Source organism: Pungitius pungitius, chromosome 6, assembly GCF_949316345.1.
Source record: "Pungitius pungitius chromosome 6, fPunPun2.1, whole genome shotgun sequence".
NCBI lineage: Eukaryota > Metazoa > Chordata > Actinopteri > Perciformes > Gasterosteidae > Pungitius > Pungitius pungitius.
In genome coordinates, this window is record NC_084905.1 from 8,437,026 (window position 1) to 8,455,068 (window position 18,043).

General features: G+C 46.1%; 2 protein-coding genes across 2 annotated transcripts; one reads left to right on the plus strand and one right to left on the minus strand.

Moving 5' to 3' along the window:
• Positions 1–1,386: 1,386 nt before the first annotated feature.
• chmp1a (charged multivesicular body protein 1A) lies at positions 1,387–6,433 on the minus strand. Its single transcript, XM_037452263.2, has 7 exons — positions 6,298–6,433; positions 5,610–5,629; positions 5,447–5,524; positions 4,740–4,886; positions 4,484–4,612; positions 4,178–4,371; positions 1,387–2,533 (listed from the first exon to the last, which is right to left on the minus strand). The coding sequence occupies exons 1-7, from the start codon at positions 6,302–6,304 to the stop codon at positions 2,512–2,514; spliced, it is 597 nt and encodes a 198-aa protein (XP_037308160.2). The 5' UTR covers positions 6,305–6,433; the 3' UTR covers positions 1,387–2,511.
• Positions 6,434–10,325: 3,892 nt separating this feature from the next.
• Positions 10,326–17,534, plus strand: cdk10 (cyclin dependent kinase 10). The gene is made up of 13 exons (XM_037451558.2): positions 10,326–10,614; positions 11,172–11,244; positions 11,335–11,406; positions 11,523–11,625; positions 11,742–11,823; positions 12,346–12,413; positions 13,871–13,923; positions 14,850–14,919; positions 15,148–15,207; positions 15,514–15,637; positions 15,716–15,855; positions 15,944–15,996; positions 16,077–17,534. Exons 1-13 carry the CDS (start codon positions 10,525–10,527, stop codon positions 16,169–16,171), a joined length of 1,083 nt encoding a protein of 360 aa, XP_037307455.2. The 5' UTR covers positions 10,326–10,524; the 3' UTR covers positions 16,172–17,534.
• The last annotated feature ends 509 nt before the right edge of the window (positions 17,535–18,043 follow it).

Consider the following 18,043-nt stretch of genomic DNA (forward strand, 5'->3'; position numbering starts at 1 on the left):
CCACTCCGTATGGTTTGTACCAATTCACCATGCTTCCCTTCGGCTTGTTCGGTGCCCCGGCCACGTTCCAGCGCCTCATGGACCGGGTGCTGCGTCCGCATGCCTCATATGCGGCCGCGTACCTGGACGATGTAATCATCCACAGCACCACCTGGGCGGAGCATGTGCGGCGGGTGGACGCGGTGCTGGAGTCGCTGAGGCGGGCCGGGCTCACCGCCAACCCGGGGAAGTGTGCAGTTGGACGGAGGGAGGTACGGTATCTGGGGTACCACTTGGGGGGTGGGCAGGTGCGTCCTCAGGTGGACAAGACGGCAGCTATTGCAGCCTGCCCGCGCCCTAAGACAAAAAAAGAGGTGAGGCGGTTTTTGGGGCTGGCGGGTTACTACAGACGGTTCATCGCCGGCTTTGCGGACCTCACCAGCCCCTTGACCGACCTGACCCGGAAAGGTGCGTCAGATCCGGTCCAGTGGTCGGAGCAGTGCCAGCGGGCGTTTGAGAAGGTAAAACAGACTCTCTGTGGGGAGCCACTCCTCCACACACCTAACTTTTCTCTCCCGTTTGTTCTGCAGACCGACGCGTCGGACAGAGGGCTGGGGGCCGTTTTGTCCCAGGAGGTGGAGGGGGTCGACCGCCCCGTTGTCTTCATTAGCCGGAAGCTATCGGAGAGGGAGGCCAGGTACAGCACGGTGGAAAAGGAGTGCCTGGCCATCCGGTGGGCGGTGGGCTCCCTGCGCTACTACCTCCTGGGACGCTCATTCACCCTCTGTTCGGACCACGCCCCGCTCCAATGGCTCCACCGCATGAAGGATACTAACGCCCGGATCACTCGGTGGTATCTGGCCATGCAGCCTTTTAACTTCAAGGTGGTCCATAGGCCGGGGACGCAGATGGTCGTGGCGGACTTCCTCTCCCGCCCTCTCGAGGGAGGGGGGGGGGAGTAAGCTAGGCCGGACGGCTCCCCGGCCTAAGTCGGGCGGTGGGGGTATGTGGTGGCGGGCGTGGTTTCGGCTCGGCTGCAGAGGGAGAGAGAGGGGGAGTGGCTCGGGGAACAGTGCCAGGTGGAAACACTTGGCAACCAGCTGGGGGGAATTAACGGGTCTCCTCTCGCCCCTATAAACAGTGAGGCGAGCGAGGAGGGAGGAAGGAGACGGACCGACCGACCGAGCGAACGAATTAATTGATGAATTGTGCGAATAAAAAGCATTTTGTGAAACCCACCACCCTGCGGTCCTGTGCCGTGTCTTCAACCCCACGCACCCACACCGTACAGACGTGTTGGTGAAAGTTTATTTGGACGGGGCTTGAATGTGTGTAGCTCTGTCCTAGCAAACCATCCAACTGGACAACATTTATTTTATTAAGTAAAACACGTGCTACAAAAGGAAAGGCTGTGTAGGAGGGCGAGATTTTATTTTTCACAAGTATAGAAAAAAAAAGTGCTCTCAATTCAAAATAAACCCTCCCTATGTCAGAGACTGAGGATCAGGCCTTTGAAACGCGTCACTGACACATTTAACGCCTAAAAGGAGGACGCATCCAAACCAGGGAAGTCACTTCAATCCGGAGCTATGATCCCGAAGAAACAAGATGGTGTTTTATGGGCAGAGGAACAATCGATTGTCAAAAGAAGAATAGATATAACACATACATACATGCACAGTTTGGGACTGACATGAGGGGATGATGACTTTATTTTCAGTTTTAAAGTAAAACATCACACCAGAAAAATCATTTTCTTCTGACTGCTGAGTTTAATGCACTGCTGCTCGCTCTCTCTCTCTCTCTCTAGTCTAAGGTCCTCCAGGCACTGCGGGACACCTATGCGAGCACCTCCATTCAATATAAGGCGTTTAAAGCAAAACAAAAGTCTGATACAGATGTGAGAAAACAACAACAACCAAAAAGAAGAACACATAAATCCTTGGTGAGCCAAAGGCTCCGTCGTCATGAGGCAGTTGTTGGGACTGAGGGAGACTGTTTTTAGACTCAACAACATGGAGCGGCCTATTTTTTTCATTTTTAAAAGACAAAAGGTTATTTTTCAATGTACATTCCAAAGAACAATAGTTAATTTAAACTGTCAAAGACCCAGAAAACACGATGGTAGATACATACATCCATCCACCCCTCCCCCCCCCGTGTGACCGCTATCACAGCCTGTTAAAATGTATTCGTTCTCAGCATCGTATTGTTGTACAAAGCAGACATGATGATGACTTCAGAAGTCATGAGTGCAGCCACAGGAAGAGGAGGAGAAAGAGGGGACGTAAGAGGTAAAATGAAATCCAATGAGGAATTCCAGGGGGACAAACAGGAATAGATGTCGTCTCTGGTATTTTCAGCTGTAGTGGGTGGGAGTATTTATAGAGGCGGGGAGGAGGGGGGGGAGAATCGATAGGCTCATTAAGTCCTCCTGATAGAAACAATTTGATAGAAACGCACTCGCACGACTCCCGCCACCGTCTTTACACTCGCCCGCCTCCCCGGCGCCGGCTCGTCCTGAGGGCGCCGTCAGTTCCTCAAAGCAGCCAACCTGCAACCGTGGGGGGAACAAACATGGGAGGGAGCGTTAGTGAAATGAGACACGAGCTTGGAAAATACATTTTCCTAACCGTCAGTGTTAGGAACTACGACCCAGTTACATGGGGCACAAACGCAGCACGCCGTCCGCCTTGACTAAAGCTGCAAGGTATCACATGATATATGGCGTCACTCTACACATGTCCAACCACAGTCAGCATCACACTGACTCCCTCGACATAAACTAGTGGAATTTTCTTTGTGGCATACAACCAAAAACACCCTTAAATAACCTCAACGCAACCTCAAAACACCTCCTGTGCGTTAAAGCTTGAAGCAGCCAGAAGCCTGTCAGCAGCAGTAGCGCAGAGTGCGAAACGTGGTCGGCGGTCGTTTCCTCCGGTGGTCGGGTAGGTTCTTTTGTCAGAGCGATACAAGCCGATCTCCTCAATAAAGTCAGAAAAAAACATTTACGGCAAACTCATGGCCATGAAGATACTAATTTTACGTTACATGGAATGTGCATGCCGCTAAATACCCAACTGAGATCTTCTTGTGCCGTTCTAACAAAGGATCCTACCACCGACCGCCGGAGGAACCTACCTCTGACCATCGGCACCTGCCGTTCTGAAAAATGACCTTTCCACCGACCACTTTTCGCACTCGGAATCACTGGTCAGCAGAGCCGTAGCGACACCCCCTCCCCTTTCCAACGCGCCTTAGCGAGCAGCACGTGAAGAATGGACTTTGTGTTGTGTAATAACTTTGATGTGGAAAGACCACCAGGCACCAACAGACACAGCAGGTTTTCCTCAATCTGTTGACTATTTGTGAGTCACATGCACAATGAGCATAGTTTAGAAGTTCCAACAAACTAATACATGTACTCTGCGTCTCTTGCAAGCATTTCAGCATTAACGTTTGATGAATTTATGAAAGATAAGATAAGATAGACAAAGTAGTCAAATAAAATGGCTATATGTAACAGCCGTGTAACTTAAATTGACCCGTGCACACAAAGTAATATTTTGGTCTGTAGTATCACCCCTTATGGACCAAACCGAGGAAGTGCTGTGCTATGCCAGTCCCTGATGCGTGCTCCACTCCAACTGCCTGTTCTTGTGCTTCTTGTTAGATCGGCACAAGACATTTCAAAGAGTTGACCAGGTGAAGATTCAGCAGATTTAAAGCACACAGTGCAGAATCTTGGCACTTACTATTTGTGAACACAACAATCAGAGTTGCCCCCCCCCCCACTCCCTCCTTGCAAGAGAAACTGGAGCCCAGATCCTCTCTTGTTGTGGAACAACATTTGGACCGAAGGGCTTTTTTACTGCATTCCCGTGTTTGTTGCCACTTGGATACGTACATATGTGGGCGGGCTGGAGACTGTATAGAAGTCGACGTGGTCTTCTTGACGTCAAATATTGTATTGTGGACTGTCAATGACAAGGTAGCCCTGCCCTAAAGAATACCCTGTATGCAGTTTAACCCTAAACGTAGCACAGGATGAAGGAAACACAGGCACACACCGTTTTCCTTTGAGGTAAATCCTGCACTGAACCTTTGAGAGCCCACGAGGCGGCCGAGCAGATGCTAACCCCAGATGCTAACCCCAGATGCTAACCACCACTACTTATGGCACGGCGCTCCTAACCTTCGGGACAGCTGGTCCTCCCTGTCCTGGCTGCGCGAGCTCTCCGCGCCCACCGAGGTGGCTCCGGCGGGCAGCTGGCTGAGCTGGTCCATCACCTCCAGGCCGCCCTCCTCTGCTATCCGGTGGATCAGGTCGTCCACCTGCTCCTGGGGCGTGGTCAGCGTCATTGCAGAGCTCATGGAGTCGTCCATCACCTGCCGTAGGGGGGGGGGGGGGGAGAGGGATGGAGGGAGAAAAGAAAACTCAAATCTTAGTCCTGCAGCTCCTTATCGAAATACGTGTACAAGAAGAGATGCGGCCGCTCACCGAGGTGTGGACGTCGAGGTTCTGGACTTGGCTCTCAAACTTGTCCATGACCGCAGAGACCTTCTGGAGATCCATGGAGCCGAGAGCTTTGTCCAGAGATTTGGTGACCTGGCTCATATTTTTACTCACCTGACGGTTAAAAAAAGAAAGAAATGCTTTGACAAGTCGCTTGTGTCATTGGGAAAAGACCATTGGGTAATCCGACGATAGCTTCACAATCCTGCATCAACCCAGCTGAGCGAGCGCAGTCACTCACCGCCTTCATGGTGACGGCGGTCTGGACTTTGGAGGCCACCGCGTCAACTCGCGACGCCATGCGCAGCCAATTGAGGCTCTCATTTTTCTTCCGGATAACGTTCTCCGCGTACACTCTGGCACATTCCACGTTTTTCTGTTGCAAAGCCTGGCGATAAGACAGAGACAGGGTCAACATTTCTCTGATTCACGGGGAAGGATAAACTTCATTTAGAGAAGTCCTGCCTGACTAGCATGCAGTCAGTAACGTGTACAAAAGAAAATCATCATCATTTGAAAAAGAATAGGCTCACACACAAAATATATATATACTGTATATTGTGGCTAATCCTTACATGAGATTTTTTTTTATATCGTCCCAGATGTATTGGGGAGCGATGCATGTTTTAAATGTATGCGAGCGTGTTGGACGGGGCAAGTGGAGTGAGGAAATATCTCTGATAGCAGTAAAACAGGAACAGTGATGCCCGTAACAATAGGGATGCATCCATTTCACTACAAAACAAAGGTGTGCCAAGTTGCCACGTTGTACTGCCCCCTGCTGACTGAAGCGTGGAACTCACTAATGACGTTTGGCCAAACGAATATGCAGAAATAATTGATGCTTTACATAGTTCACTGGTGCTAAACAATGAGATATATATATATATTGTGCGCCAACCCTTCAGCCTCCACGATGCTCTGGTGGCTGGACCTGAGTCGGCTCACCTTCTTGACTTTGGCCTGCTCTTTGTCAGACTCCTTCTCTGCCTTTTTGGCCAGTCTCTCGAGCTGCTTGGAGGTGAACTGGGAACCACAAAGAGAGAATGAGTGATTAATATGCAGATTGTAACAGGTATAAAACGTGTTAAACCTCCTCACAGAAACTTACCTTTAGCTGGAAAATTGTTTCTGTGGGAACAGGGAGAAACAAAGTAGATAATGCAGATAATGTTGAACATCACAATAGATTGTCTGTCACACAGTAGAACACAATATAGAAAAAAAAACATTGCGGAAGTATAACTGAATAAAAGTGTTATATTTCTGGAGGCTGTTACGGTTCTTTCCAATGCAAATATCTGATTGTTATACTTACACAATCAAGGGGGGGGAGGGGGGGGGGGGCAATAAATACAACCTGAAACTTCTGCCCATATACAATAAGCTCCTGTATCTTTCAGTTTGAGGTCTTTATGACTTTGTAGAAGTGTAAACCTAAATAAGTGTCTAAGGGCGTAGACCTGCTTTCGTCGGAGCTCCACTCATTAAAAATGAAAAGGACCTTTCTAATGTTATCGTAAATTGTTAAGAGGTGATTCAGTGACAGACAGCGCTAAGATCAGATGTCAAATCAACCCAAAGGACTAAATAAGAGTTTGTCGGGCGGATACAGTTGAATAAGGATATAAATAAACTACAAACCAAGTAAAAACAGGTCTGACAGCTCAGCCATGCTAGCTAGAGCCAGGCTAAAAAGCTAATGTTAGCTATTATATTTGGTAATTAAGCTAACGTTAGCTGAAAACAAAGGCAACACCAATCAAGTTGGACCTGTCAGATGTTAGAATACGACATACCGTCCATGGCATGAACAACACGATTCCAAGTTATTGAAGAAAAGAGAAGTTTCGGCTCCCAACAGTCTCGGTTTGTTTTGACAAGGTGCTGGATCCGACTTCCGGGTCCCACAGTGGTCACGTGATCGGAATCTCCCGTCTTTCCCTTTTCTTCTCGATGTTTTGGGGATATGGTGTAATGATGTTAAACAGGAATTAAAAAGATTATTTTAACCCTCTCAACACTCTTTAGTTGTGTTGTTTGGATATGGTAAACTATTCTAGAAATAATATATATGTTTTTTCGATCAATGATTTTTATTTTGTCTGCGTTTTGATAAAAAAAACATTTAGCACCAACTACAACTGCATAATGGATCACTGCGATGCCTCACTGGATGGGAATGCATCTGAGCCATCATTAAATCCTACTGCCACTGCACTCAAAATACTTCACTTCCTAAGAGCCTCTTTGCCGGTTGGGGATGTGTATGGTAACGCTGGTTTGTGAGACTCTTAAAGTCTTAGCTAATTGAAAGAAATATCTGCAAAGTAGAATCCTATTTCTTGTTCTTGAAGAACAAGACGCACAACTTCATGTAAGGGAAAAGACGTCAGGATGGGAGGTGTGGGCATGTCCGAGAGAAAGGGAAAATAACATCCGTTTTATTTGGATAATTGTGGATGCTTTCTATCTCACGTCAAATATAATAACACCCTATAACACGCTATATATACTCATCATGTACCCCCATAAAGGGCTCATGCCTTGTCTCGTTGTTCTACATTAAAACAATGAGAACATATAACATATCATAATCTTTTAATCCTTCGGCAGTCATTTTCATATTCAAATCCAAAGGTAATCACGAGACAACCCCTCATAGAACCGTTCGTAGTATTCATTTTTCACAATAAAACAAGAGTTATTCCCATTTGGCCATAAACTGCAGTGTCTCTGCACAGGATTAACACCTGTCACTCAGACTGAGCCAGTGACAGACAACAGGAGGCGGAGGATAAAGGAGCAGTAGGCTGAAGTAGCACACACAGGCTCTTAAATGTCCACTGTAGAACGTGTTGTAGCGTAAACCAAACAAAATGTGAGTGTGTTGTACGTGGACATGTGGAGACCATAAAACCAGCGGACTGGAGCCCTAATGGGGGCTGGAGCAGGCCAGAAGGAATTTACAGGTACGAGTTGAATTGATACGTAAACTCACATAATCTCGCATCTCATTATAATCTGTATTGTTGCTTTTAGGAAACGGTTTTAACAAGATTCTTTACAATATTCTGGTTTAGCTTAAAGGGGCAGTTCACCGAAAATAACTCAAATATGTATTTTTCCTCTTACTTGTAGTGCTTTCTATTTGGTTTTGGTGTTGGTTGCCTCACGTGTCGTCTTAGATACAGATGACCACTTGTCTTTATTATTGTCAAACTAAACGGTTTTAGCAACAACCATACGAAAATACTTCAATCTGCTTCTGCTCTCTCAATAAACCTCTGTGCTACCGTGTTAAAAAATAATACAGATACTACATAGAACATGCGTAATTATTGTTGTTGACAACAACAACAACAAAGGTGAATATGGTGTAGACGCAGCACTAACCCTCTTAAGAAATGAGCACAATCCAATTTAAAAGGTGCCAGCAGTTTTATACCAAACGGAAACACTGATCACACATCTTAGCGCGCGCGCACACACACACACACGCACACAATGCTGGAAATCCTCCATCTTCAGCAGGTTTACCTCACCTGATCTTCGGGCCTTGTTCCAGACCGATGGCACTCCTCTATCCTAAGTCCCCATGTAGGCTGGTCATCATATGAATGAGGTCATGAGTTTATCGGGATCATTTCAAACCAGAAGGAAAGAGTACAGTAATGTACACTCACCGGCCACTTTATTAGGTACCCCATGCTAGTAACGGGTTGGACCCCCTTTTGCCTTCAGAACTGCCTCAATTCTTCGTGGCATAGATTCAACAAGGTGCTGGAAGCATTCCTCAGGGAGTTTGGTCCATATTGACATGATGGCATCACACAGTTGCCGCAGATTTGTCGGCTGCACATCCATGATGCGAATCTCCCGTTCCACCACATCCCAAAGATGCTCTATTGGATTGAGATCTGGTGATTGTGGAGGCCATTTGAGTACAGCGAACTCATTGTCATGTTCAAGAAACCAGTCTGAGATGATTCCAGCTTTATGACATGGCGCATTATCCTGCTGAAAGTAGCCATCAGAAGTTGGGTACATTGTGGTCATAAAGGGATGGACATGGTCAGCAACAATACTCAGGTAGGCTGTGGCGTTGCAACGATGCTCAATTGGTACCAAGGGGCCCAAAGAGTGCCAAGAAAATATTCCCCACACCATGACACCACCACCACCAGCCTGAACCGTTGATACAAGGCAGGATGGATCCATGCTTTCATGTTGTAGACGCCAAATTCTGACCCTACCATCCGAATGTCGCAGCAGAAATCGAGACTCATCAGACCAGGCAACGTTTTTCCAATCTTCTATTGTCCAATTTCGATGAGCTTGTGCAAATTGTAGCCTCAGTTTCCTGTTCTTAGCTGAAAGGAGTGGCACCCGGTGTGGTCTTCTGCTGCTGTAGCCCATCTGCCTCAAAGTTGGACGTACTGTGCGTTCAGAGATGCTCTTATGCCCACCTTGCTTGTAACGGGTGGTTATTTGAGTCACTTCTATCAGCTCGAACCAGTCTGGCCATTCTCCTCTGACCTCTGGCATCAACAAGGCATTTCCGCCCACAGAACTGCCGCTCACTGGATGTTTTTTCTTTTTCGGACCATTCTCTGTAAACCCTACTGTACTCAAATGGCCTCCACAATCACCAGATCTCAATCCAATAGAGCATCTTTGGGATGTGGTGGAACGGGAGATTCGCATCATGGATGTGCAGCCGACAAATCTGCGGCAACTGTGTGATGCCATCATGTCAATATGGACCAAACTCCCTGAGGAATGCTTCCAGCACCTTGTTGAATCTATGCCACGAAGAATTGAGGCAGTTCTGAAGGCAAAAGGGGGTCCAACACGTTACTAGCATGGGGTACCTAATAAAGTGGCCGGTGAGTGTATGTGCTGTTAATCCAAAACCCCTCTCAGTTACAGAGAGCCCGCCCCCGTCACAGTCCAACGTGGAGGCCGATTCAGCGGAGCCCTCTCCCTGCCCTCCGGCCATCCTGATCACAGCCCCATCGCGGGAGGACATCTATGCCTCACCCTTCACTGTGACCTTAGCTGAGACTGCCAAAGAGCGGCAGCCGACCTCCACGCCCTTTGTGGTGGGGCAGAGGCAGGTGGACAGACAGTGACTGGACGCGCTGCAGAAGGTGAAAATAGGATTACGAAGTGTTTTGCGGTGTCACAGAGTTAAGGTCCTTTAGCAGGAATGTAAATGGTTTTTTTCCTCCATTTTAAACAACAGCCATCAAAAGTAAAGCATAATCAGTAAATTGGTCAGACATGAAACAGAACGCCCTCACTGTGCAAAATACCCCCCCTCATTGTCACAATATTGTGCACTTTGTGTGCTTTCCTTCACCTTGAAGAGATTGTGTGGATGAAGCCCTTGTTGTGCTAATTTCGTTGTGTCAATGTTGGTGACTGATGGGCAGATGGCTGCGTGTGTGTCTGTGTGTGGTCGCTCCTGTCATTGGTGTATGAATGGCTGTCATTGGACGAACGGTGACATTTAGTGTTAAAGAGCTTGAGTGGGCAAAAAAACTAGAAAAGAGAAATACAAGTACAGCCCAGAACTGTACGAAACAGCACTTGAACTGCTGGGCGTGGTAAATGTTAGTTAAACATTTAGCCAGATATTTACAGTTCATGAAATGAATTTGCTTATAACCCTTGTTAATTGTTTACACCTCTCACTAGCATGTGGAACATGTTACTATTCGATAAGGGCTGAAATAATTATGTAAAAAAAAAATATATATGTATAATATAAACTGTAAATTTAAATACAGGGCTGAGATGTGTGTATGCTTGCATGGATTGGCATTACCCAAGCTGTGTGCTTTGCTGTGTGTGTCATTGTTAGTGGTGCACACGCGGACCCGGAAGATTCAAACTCCGGGAAAGCTCTTAGTCGTCCATCGGAGGCCCGAAAGAAAACACAATGGCGGCGCCCGTGTAGCCTGCGCCTGGACGGACGATTCTCTTGTCTTCTTAGGATTGAAAACAATTTTGAATGGAAAATGGAAGGCGTAGGAGAAGACGAACCGGATCCCATAAAGCTCAAGTCTATCAAGAACAATAAAAGCTTCACAGTGCCTCAGAGTGACCGGGTAAGAGCATCAGTCCGATGTGGTGGGGAGGGATTGAAGCAGTTTAATGATGCCATGGCGTTCAAACGCGATACACAACCCACAGATTACAAGTTATCTAAAGCTTTACATCCCCTAGTTTGGCATTCGGCATGTATTTGATAATGGACAAATATCACTGTAGATGTCTTCCCCTCAATATTACGTTAAACACGGTACGCGTAAAATGAACGTAACAATACATCACTTTAATTATACAGTAAAGATAATAACAAACAAGTACACTATCTGTACACTACATATTGTACAAGTTAAAATGCATCTCTTGGCTTGATTAAAAGCTATATGCCATCTTTTTTTGGAGGGGGGGGTACATTTCCTAAAATTTCACACATTTCACTAAAAGAACACTCCTGTGGTTGTGATCACATAAAACATGTCCCATGGAGCTATCCAGAGGAAGTGTGCAACTTCCCTTTCATTTTTATCCAGGATGCACGTATAATTGTGTTTTAACCTGCACCTCTAAACCTTCTAAAGTAGATGAGGATGCAAGTCACCTTCATGTTTTTTTCTAGTTCGGGAGCTGCAGAAGTGTTCGAGAGTTTGAGAAACTTAACCGCATCGGAGAAGGGACCTACGGCATTGTGTGTGAGTCACAGAATGGTTTGACTGGGAACTAAAGAAATGGATCGTCTCAACTGCTCAGTGGATATAAATGTCCCCCTGTCCTTAATATAGACCGAGCCCGAGACACCAAGTCGGAAGAGATTGTAGCGCTGAAGAAGGTCCGGATGGACAAGGAGAAAGATGGTGAGATCACTGCTCTGACAAGGATTCCCATGTGATCCTTCATCACTTTGTTACTATAAATCCACAGTTGGTTTACAGCTTTATTTCCAGTCTAATTGCTGCTCCTTCTGTCTCAGGGGTCCCCATCAGTAGCCTCAGGGAGATCACCCTGCTGCTGAGGCTGAGACACCCCAACATTGTGGAGCTGAAGGAGGTGGTCGTGGGCAGTCACCTGGAGAGGTAGTGGAGCGCCCGCCGCCGCCATCGGGGGATTCACGCAATGGGAACATTGACTTCTCAGGAACATGGAACTATCGTATCCGATGACTGTTCTTCTACTTGTGTTTGTCCTTCAGCTTGTTCCTGGTGATGAGCTACTGTGAACAGGATCTGGCCAGTCTGCTGGAGAACATGCAGACGCCGTTCTCCGAGGCTCAGGTGGGAGTTCCTGGAATCTAAATGTTTAAACCACACACACAATTGTGTTTTGTTGGAATGGCAATACTGCGTTTGAACGGGCCTCGTCTAAGAAGGATCCGTCCAACGAGCTCCGTCCTCCGATCAGCAGGACGAATACAGAACACCAGAAAGCATCCGCTGCTTCGTGCTCCGGGTCCTCTTTTATTTCTTTTTCAACTCAACACCACTCCTCTGAAACTGACCGCCGTAACCATGTAGGCTATGAAGGAACCACATCCCGGTCACATGACTCCGCACCCCCGCCACGGAGCTTGTGAGGACTAGTGATCTAGTTAGGACTAGTGATCTAGTGAGGACTAGTGTTCACCCGAGGCGTGTTTATGACTGAACAAAATGTTCCAATCTGAGCAGAACTTACTACAAGAATCTAAAACCCTGAGACGAGGGAACAGGAAGGGACTCATTGTGATTCCCTCGTCCTGTGCTGCGTCTTGTGTCCTCTGCGTTAAGACCTTGTCTCCCTTTGCTGTCCTCTTTCAGGTGAAGTGTATCATCCGCCAGTTGCTCAGAGGCCTGGAGTACCTCCACCACAACTTCATCATACACAGGTCAGGAACCCCCGAAAACAAAGTGTCCAGCTTCTCCCTGTACAGACGCACCCAGGACAGAAAGGGCCAGTGCTTAGATCTGATCCAATAACAGGATCAACAGGTATATTCTTTGCTCGTCAGCTTACTGGCGGTGTCTCAAAGTCGCTAGCCTGCATCCTTGTAGCCTGCATCCTTATAGCCTGCATCCTTGTAGCCTGCAGCCTTCGTAGACCTGGGCTGAGTGCTCCATCAAACGCATAGGCTCAACCAAAGGGTGACACGGTCTGTCCTACGGGGGGGGGGACTCTGCTTGCATCATCAGGTTTACCTCCGCTGCTCCCGTTGCCTAGCAACCAGCTGAGCTTAAAAATAAGAGCCTTAAAACCTCGAAAAACTTATAGTACAGTTAAAGAAGATAAAATTCTTATCGTTTCTTAAGTTTCTCCTCCGCAGCATGAAATATTTCAGGTTGAGAGAAAAACATTTTCCGGTTATTTTATATCAAAATGAAATAAGTTAATGTATAACACTTTACTAATTTGTAATTACTTTGAACTAAAAGTAATATTGCGATCTTAAGGCAGAGGAGATTCCATCAATGTCAAAAAAACAACAGCAAACACTGTTATTAACTTTTCTTTCATAGGATACGAGCTATTTTAACTGTAAATAAAAAAAGAATATTACAGAATATGTCCACGCTAGCAGCTGAATGTCAATACACACACATCGTTCTCCTTCAGCGTGATGCTTCCTCCTGCTCCATGAAACACAACTTAATGTAAAGTTAACAAAAGGAGCAAAGCAAGTTCAGTTTCTTTGTGCATTCACTCTGTAACGTTACTGACTTAATAACTAGCTCACTTTGATCCATTTCTGTTCAGACATATACATTTATACTTCAGATTATGAAGTATTATGTTATATAGAGATAACCACTAAGAGCAGTTTGTTCTAGCGTCTTATGTGTATTTGAAAACACAACATCGGTTACCAACATCACGTAAATTAAGCGATTTCATAAACTAAAATGTGATATTTTATATTCATTTCGGTACATATTCAAGTGAATTCTATAACTTAACGTTACATTTAAAAGTGAACTCTTCCCGCCTCTGTCCTGAATCAATTCAATCGCAAAGGATAGATCCGATGTGTGGCTCCTGGGGGGCTGCGTCCCTCGGAGACGCCTTCGGAGGAGCCGACGTATCGGGACAGGCAAGTCGCAGCCGAAGTGACGTATGCGGTTGACGATTGCGTCCTTAAGGATGCAGACTGCTGACTTTGAGACGCAGCTACAGTCTTGTTGACCAAGTCTAGACCGAACAGGAAAAAAACAAACCCGCCACAATAAAAGATCTGCTGCTACAGTTCAAGTTGTGACTGCCTAAAGTTTTTGAGGGTGTTGGTGCATACAGCCCCACAAAGGTGGAGGGGGAGCAGCGTTGTAACGTCCGCTTTAATCTCATTACCAGGGACCTGAAGGTGTCTAATCTGCTGATGACGGATAACGGCTGCGTTAAGATTGGTGAGTCATCGCTTTTAACCAAAACTACCTGTGGAGCTCTCACTATAATCCAATTATTCCTACACTGACTCACACCCAGACTGTCGCCAGCCCTGACCTTTGACCTCTCTGTCCCTCTTTCTTTCTTTTTACATTAACAGGTCATTTTCCTGTTGTGTAATACTCTGTAGTTTCACATGTTTTTGGTGTTTAAAACTTATCCGGTTTAAGAGGTCGCAGTTTCAGTCAGTGTTCTTTTTTTGGCAGAATAATCTTAAACTCACGTTCTGCTGACTATTTCACTACTATTCACTTTAAACTGTATCTTGATGAGAAGAATGGACCGCGTGGACCAAGTCTACTAATTATTATAAGGTCCATCAAAAACATGAATCTTCAGTCCATTGGCTCATAATCAGGACTACATTTTTATATATATGAAAATAACTTTTGACTGGGTGTCTTACACTTTTCTTTCCTTTTTTTTCCTACTTTATTTCAGACACATGGGCCCATATAGAAAGAGAAAACAAGAAATAAATACAATATGACACAAGTATCTCCATTGCAGTTCAACCACATGTGTCCTAATGTTTCCAATAAACAAGAAGAACCATTTGAACATAAGATCGCATACAGCATGTGAGGTGGGAAACATGGCGGACTGGTCTCCAAGGAGATCCGTCCTAACATCAACTGTACTCAAACACTGTTTAGCACATTAAGACCCTGAGCTGCCAAAACCAAAAAACTTTGCCTTCTTCACTTTGTTCACTTTAAGAGTTTGTATGTCATACTGCAGGCCATAACTGAAGAAGATATCGATCAGGTGGTTAATAAGACTTTGGCCCAGCGTACATCCCATCTCACGCTTTTTAGAATGAGTATGTATGTATGTATGTATGTGTATAGATGCTGATGCTGGTTCTGGTTTCTGCTCCATACAGCTGACTTTGGGTTGGCCCGGATGTACGGCATCCCCCAGCAGCCCATGACCCCCCGAGTGGTCACCCTGTGGTGAGTGTCTGCCAGGCGGCTCCGCCCTGTTTCCACCCGTGTGTGTGAGCAGCGGAGTGCGCTGTGCATCCAAGGTAAACTGTGTGTGGCTTACGTGGTCCTCGTGCTGCCTCAGTGGAAAAACCCTCCTGTTAATCTCTCAGTAATCCTCCCGCTTCGTTGGCTCTGTTAATACGGGCTGTCACAGTAATGTGCCCCCCTCCACCCCCCCCCTTCATCTGTTTGCAGGTACAGAGCTCCAGAGATTCTCCTCGGGACCAAGACCCAGACCACAGCTCTGGACATGTGGTGAGGGTCCAACCGCTGGCCGTATGAGAGACACACGCCGACCATAAGCTCATTACAATCTGGGGGGGGGGGGGGGGGCAGTTTTCTACTTCTCTCTTGATTGATTCCCTTCAATTAACATGAGTTTATGGTCTCAATCTGTAGTCTTCTTCAATGTAGCAGTACCTCGGCGCTAACCTGTGATTGACAGGTCGCTGCTTTTGGCATCGTCACAGTTCTCCCTCCTCAAAAGGAGCCCATGGGAAAATATGACAGGAGTTGTTAAAGAGAAATTTCCACGCTCTTTCCTCTTGTTTTCCTTCACAGGGCTGTCGGCTGCATCCTGGCGGAGCTTCTGGCTCACAAACCTCTGCTGCCGGGAACCTCTGAGATCCATCAGGTCGACCTGATAGTTCAGCTGCTGGGGACACCCAACCAAAACATCTGGCCAGTGAGTATGATCATCTTCGGCATGAAGCAAAACCGCCCGGGATGTCTGGAGATAATGTGTGTGTGTGTGTGTGTGCAGGGTTTCTCTCAGCTGCCCCTCATTGGTCAGTACAGCCTGAGGAAGCAGCCATACAACAACCTGAAGAATAAATTCACTTGGCTCTCTGAGGCTGGACACAGACTGCTCAACCTCCTCTTCATGTACAACCCACAGCGCAGGTACACACACACACACACACACACAGTTTGCTAATGAGCCAAAAACAGATGGATCAATAAGTGATTATGGTCTGTTTCTCTGATCCAGAGCTACTGCCAAAGACAGCTTGGAGAGTTCCTACTTCAAAGAGAAGCCTCTACGTGAGTAAAACCATTGTTTTGGGACGGGCTTGAGCTGCAGTCGCCCCCGGCCTTGACTTGACCCTCCCTCCTCTGTCCAGCCTGCGAACCGGACCTGATGCCCACCTTCCCCCACCATCGCAACAAGCGGGCGGCGTCCTCGTCTGACAGCCACCCGAAACGGATCAAAGTGTGACGGGGAGACTCAAGACAACATTTTCTGGAATGGATGTTGGTTTCTGCTCACGAGGACTACTTTTATTCTGGAATATCCAGCTAGTGTGGACCTTTTTGATTAGCATCAAAGCTAAAGCCACAAGCTTCATTTGTTTGCAGCACCGTAAGCTTTTCAGACGTTGTCTTAATATTCATATTGCTGTGCTCCAAATGAAATGAATGAGGACAAAGTTGCCTTGACTAATGTCCACTTTTCACATTTGAGATGTTTTATAAGAAGTTTCTTCTGTATCATTTTGAATTCCTAACATCAAACTGTACTTTCAAAAGGCACAATGAGTAGAAACTTACTGCGTTAGTGCTTTCTAAATCAAAAAACAAAATGCTTATTCCCTTTTGTTTGTGTTGTTTGACATTCAGGGTTCATTCAGTAGCGATCCAGTTAAAGCCTTTTCTCTTAACCACAGCAGCACAAACAGTAGCCTACTAAGCACGAGTCCATCACTCTGCTACCCCTCCAAAGGCCGGTGCTGTGCTTTGGGCTCACACTCATTTCTTTGAACCCATCGGTTTCATCACAACCCGTCAGTGAGTTAGCTAACATACGTACAACATGACTAAAACCCTCGGGCCACAGAAGAATGGATCTCATTTCTCAAACCTGGACTGAGCTGTAGAGAATGTGTTAATTGACATGTGGAACCAGCCACTGTGCCTTGGTTCATTTGAAACGTTTTTAATGCAGGTTAAATCAGTAGTGATGGTTACACTGACCTCCAGTTAAGTAGTACACTTATGCTAATCTATCACATGAGTGACAGCCAGAGGTCAGAACGTCAGCAGATTAAAAGAGGACTTTGTACTTCGTCTTATTGTCACTGGAGGAGCAGACCTTAAACATGTGGCGTACATCGCATCCCAAAAGGAAAAAAAAAAATACTGCAAGTGTAAACATATTGTATCTGTTATAGTCAGTCAAGTTGTATAAATAATGTTGGGTAACACAAGTTGCTCCTCATCATTTCTATGAAAAGGAAAACTTAAAACATTTAAATACATTTTAAATAAAAAACACCCACAAAGGCCAAGGTCAGTGTGGCTCGCACTCAAGTGTATTCTGGGAAACATCCACATGGTCACCCCATGTAAGCGTAGCAATGAATGAATTGATTCTCAACCTCAAATATTAATATATTAATTTAAGTTTTTCTCTAAGAAAATTTAACTTTCACGCCACAAAGGATGAGAGCACTTCATCTGCTGAGGAAAATCACTTGATGCTCCAGAATAGCTACCAATTGAACCTGTGACAACCTGTTTTCTTAAGAGCAGATTAAGAGTTTTTCAATAAAGTTTTGGGATTGAGGGAACCTGTAAATCAAGCGGACCTCGTGTTGTGAGTATGAAACAGAACTGCTTCTTTCACAGACCTTCATTTAAACAATACAAATAAAACAGCACAGCTCTCAACGTGGAGACAACGACATTAAGAAGCTTTCACACACACTGGCAGGAGAACCTTCGTTTGTTCCTTCAGACGGTCTTCATTGTGACCCAAAGCAAAGTGCACAAAGGCATACAAACATTAAAATACAGTCCTTCAGTCAGACAGAGCGGGCTCAGAGGGAGACAAACTAATTCTAATGCAGCGTCGATGCAGGCTGGATGAGGCGCTGCTTCACGGTGCAACATTGTCTGAAATTGAGGGCAAAGACTATCGTCCATCTACCAAAACATTTTCTATCCAAGCATTTGGTCCGACCTCCTCCGGGGATTCAAGAAGTCTGGGCCGGATGATTGAAGTCAAACATGCCGGTCCTTTATTCTGAAATCCACGAGAGACAGCGAACCAAGAGCTTAGCTGAGCGGTGAAAGCCTACAGGACGGTACA

Bases quoted from the DNA above. Each gene is read 5' to 3' on its own strand.
- cdk10 (XM_037451558.2), top strand. From the start codon at position 10,525: ATGGAAGGCGTAGGAGAAGACGAACCGGATCCCATAAAGCTCAAGTCT. The intron at 10,615-11,171 runs GTAAGAGCATCA...GTTTTTTTCTAG, and splicing joins CAGTGCCTCAGAGTGACCGG to TTCGGGAGCTGCAGAAGTGT. The intron at 15,638-15,715 runs GTGAGTATGATC...GTGTGTGTGCAG, and splicing joins CCAACCAAAACATCTGGCCA to GGTTTCTCTCAGCTGCCCCT.
- chmp1a (XM_037452263.2), bottom strand. The intron at 4,613-4,739 runs GTGAGTGACTGC...TTTAACCGTCAG, and splicing joins CCGCCGTCACCATGAAGGCG to GTGAGTAAAAATATGAGCCA. The intron at 4,372-4,483 runs GTGAGCGGCCGC...CCCCTACGGCAG, and splicing joins ACCTCGACGTCCACACCTCG to GTGATGGACGACTCCATGAG.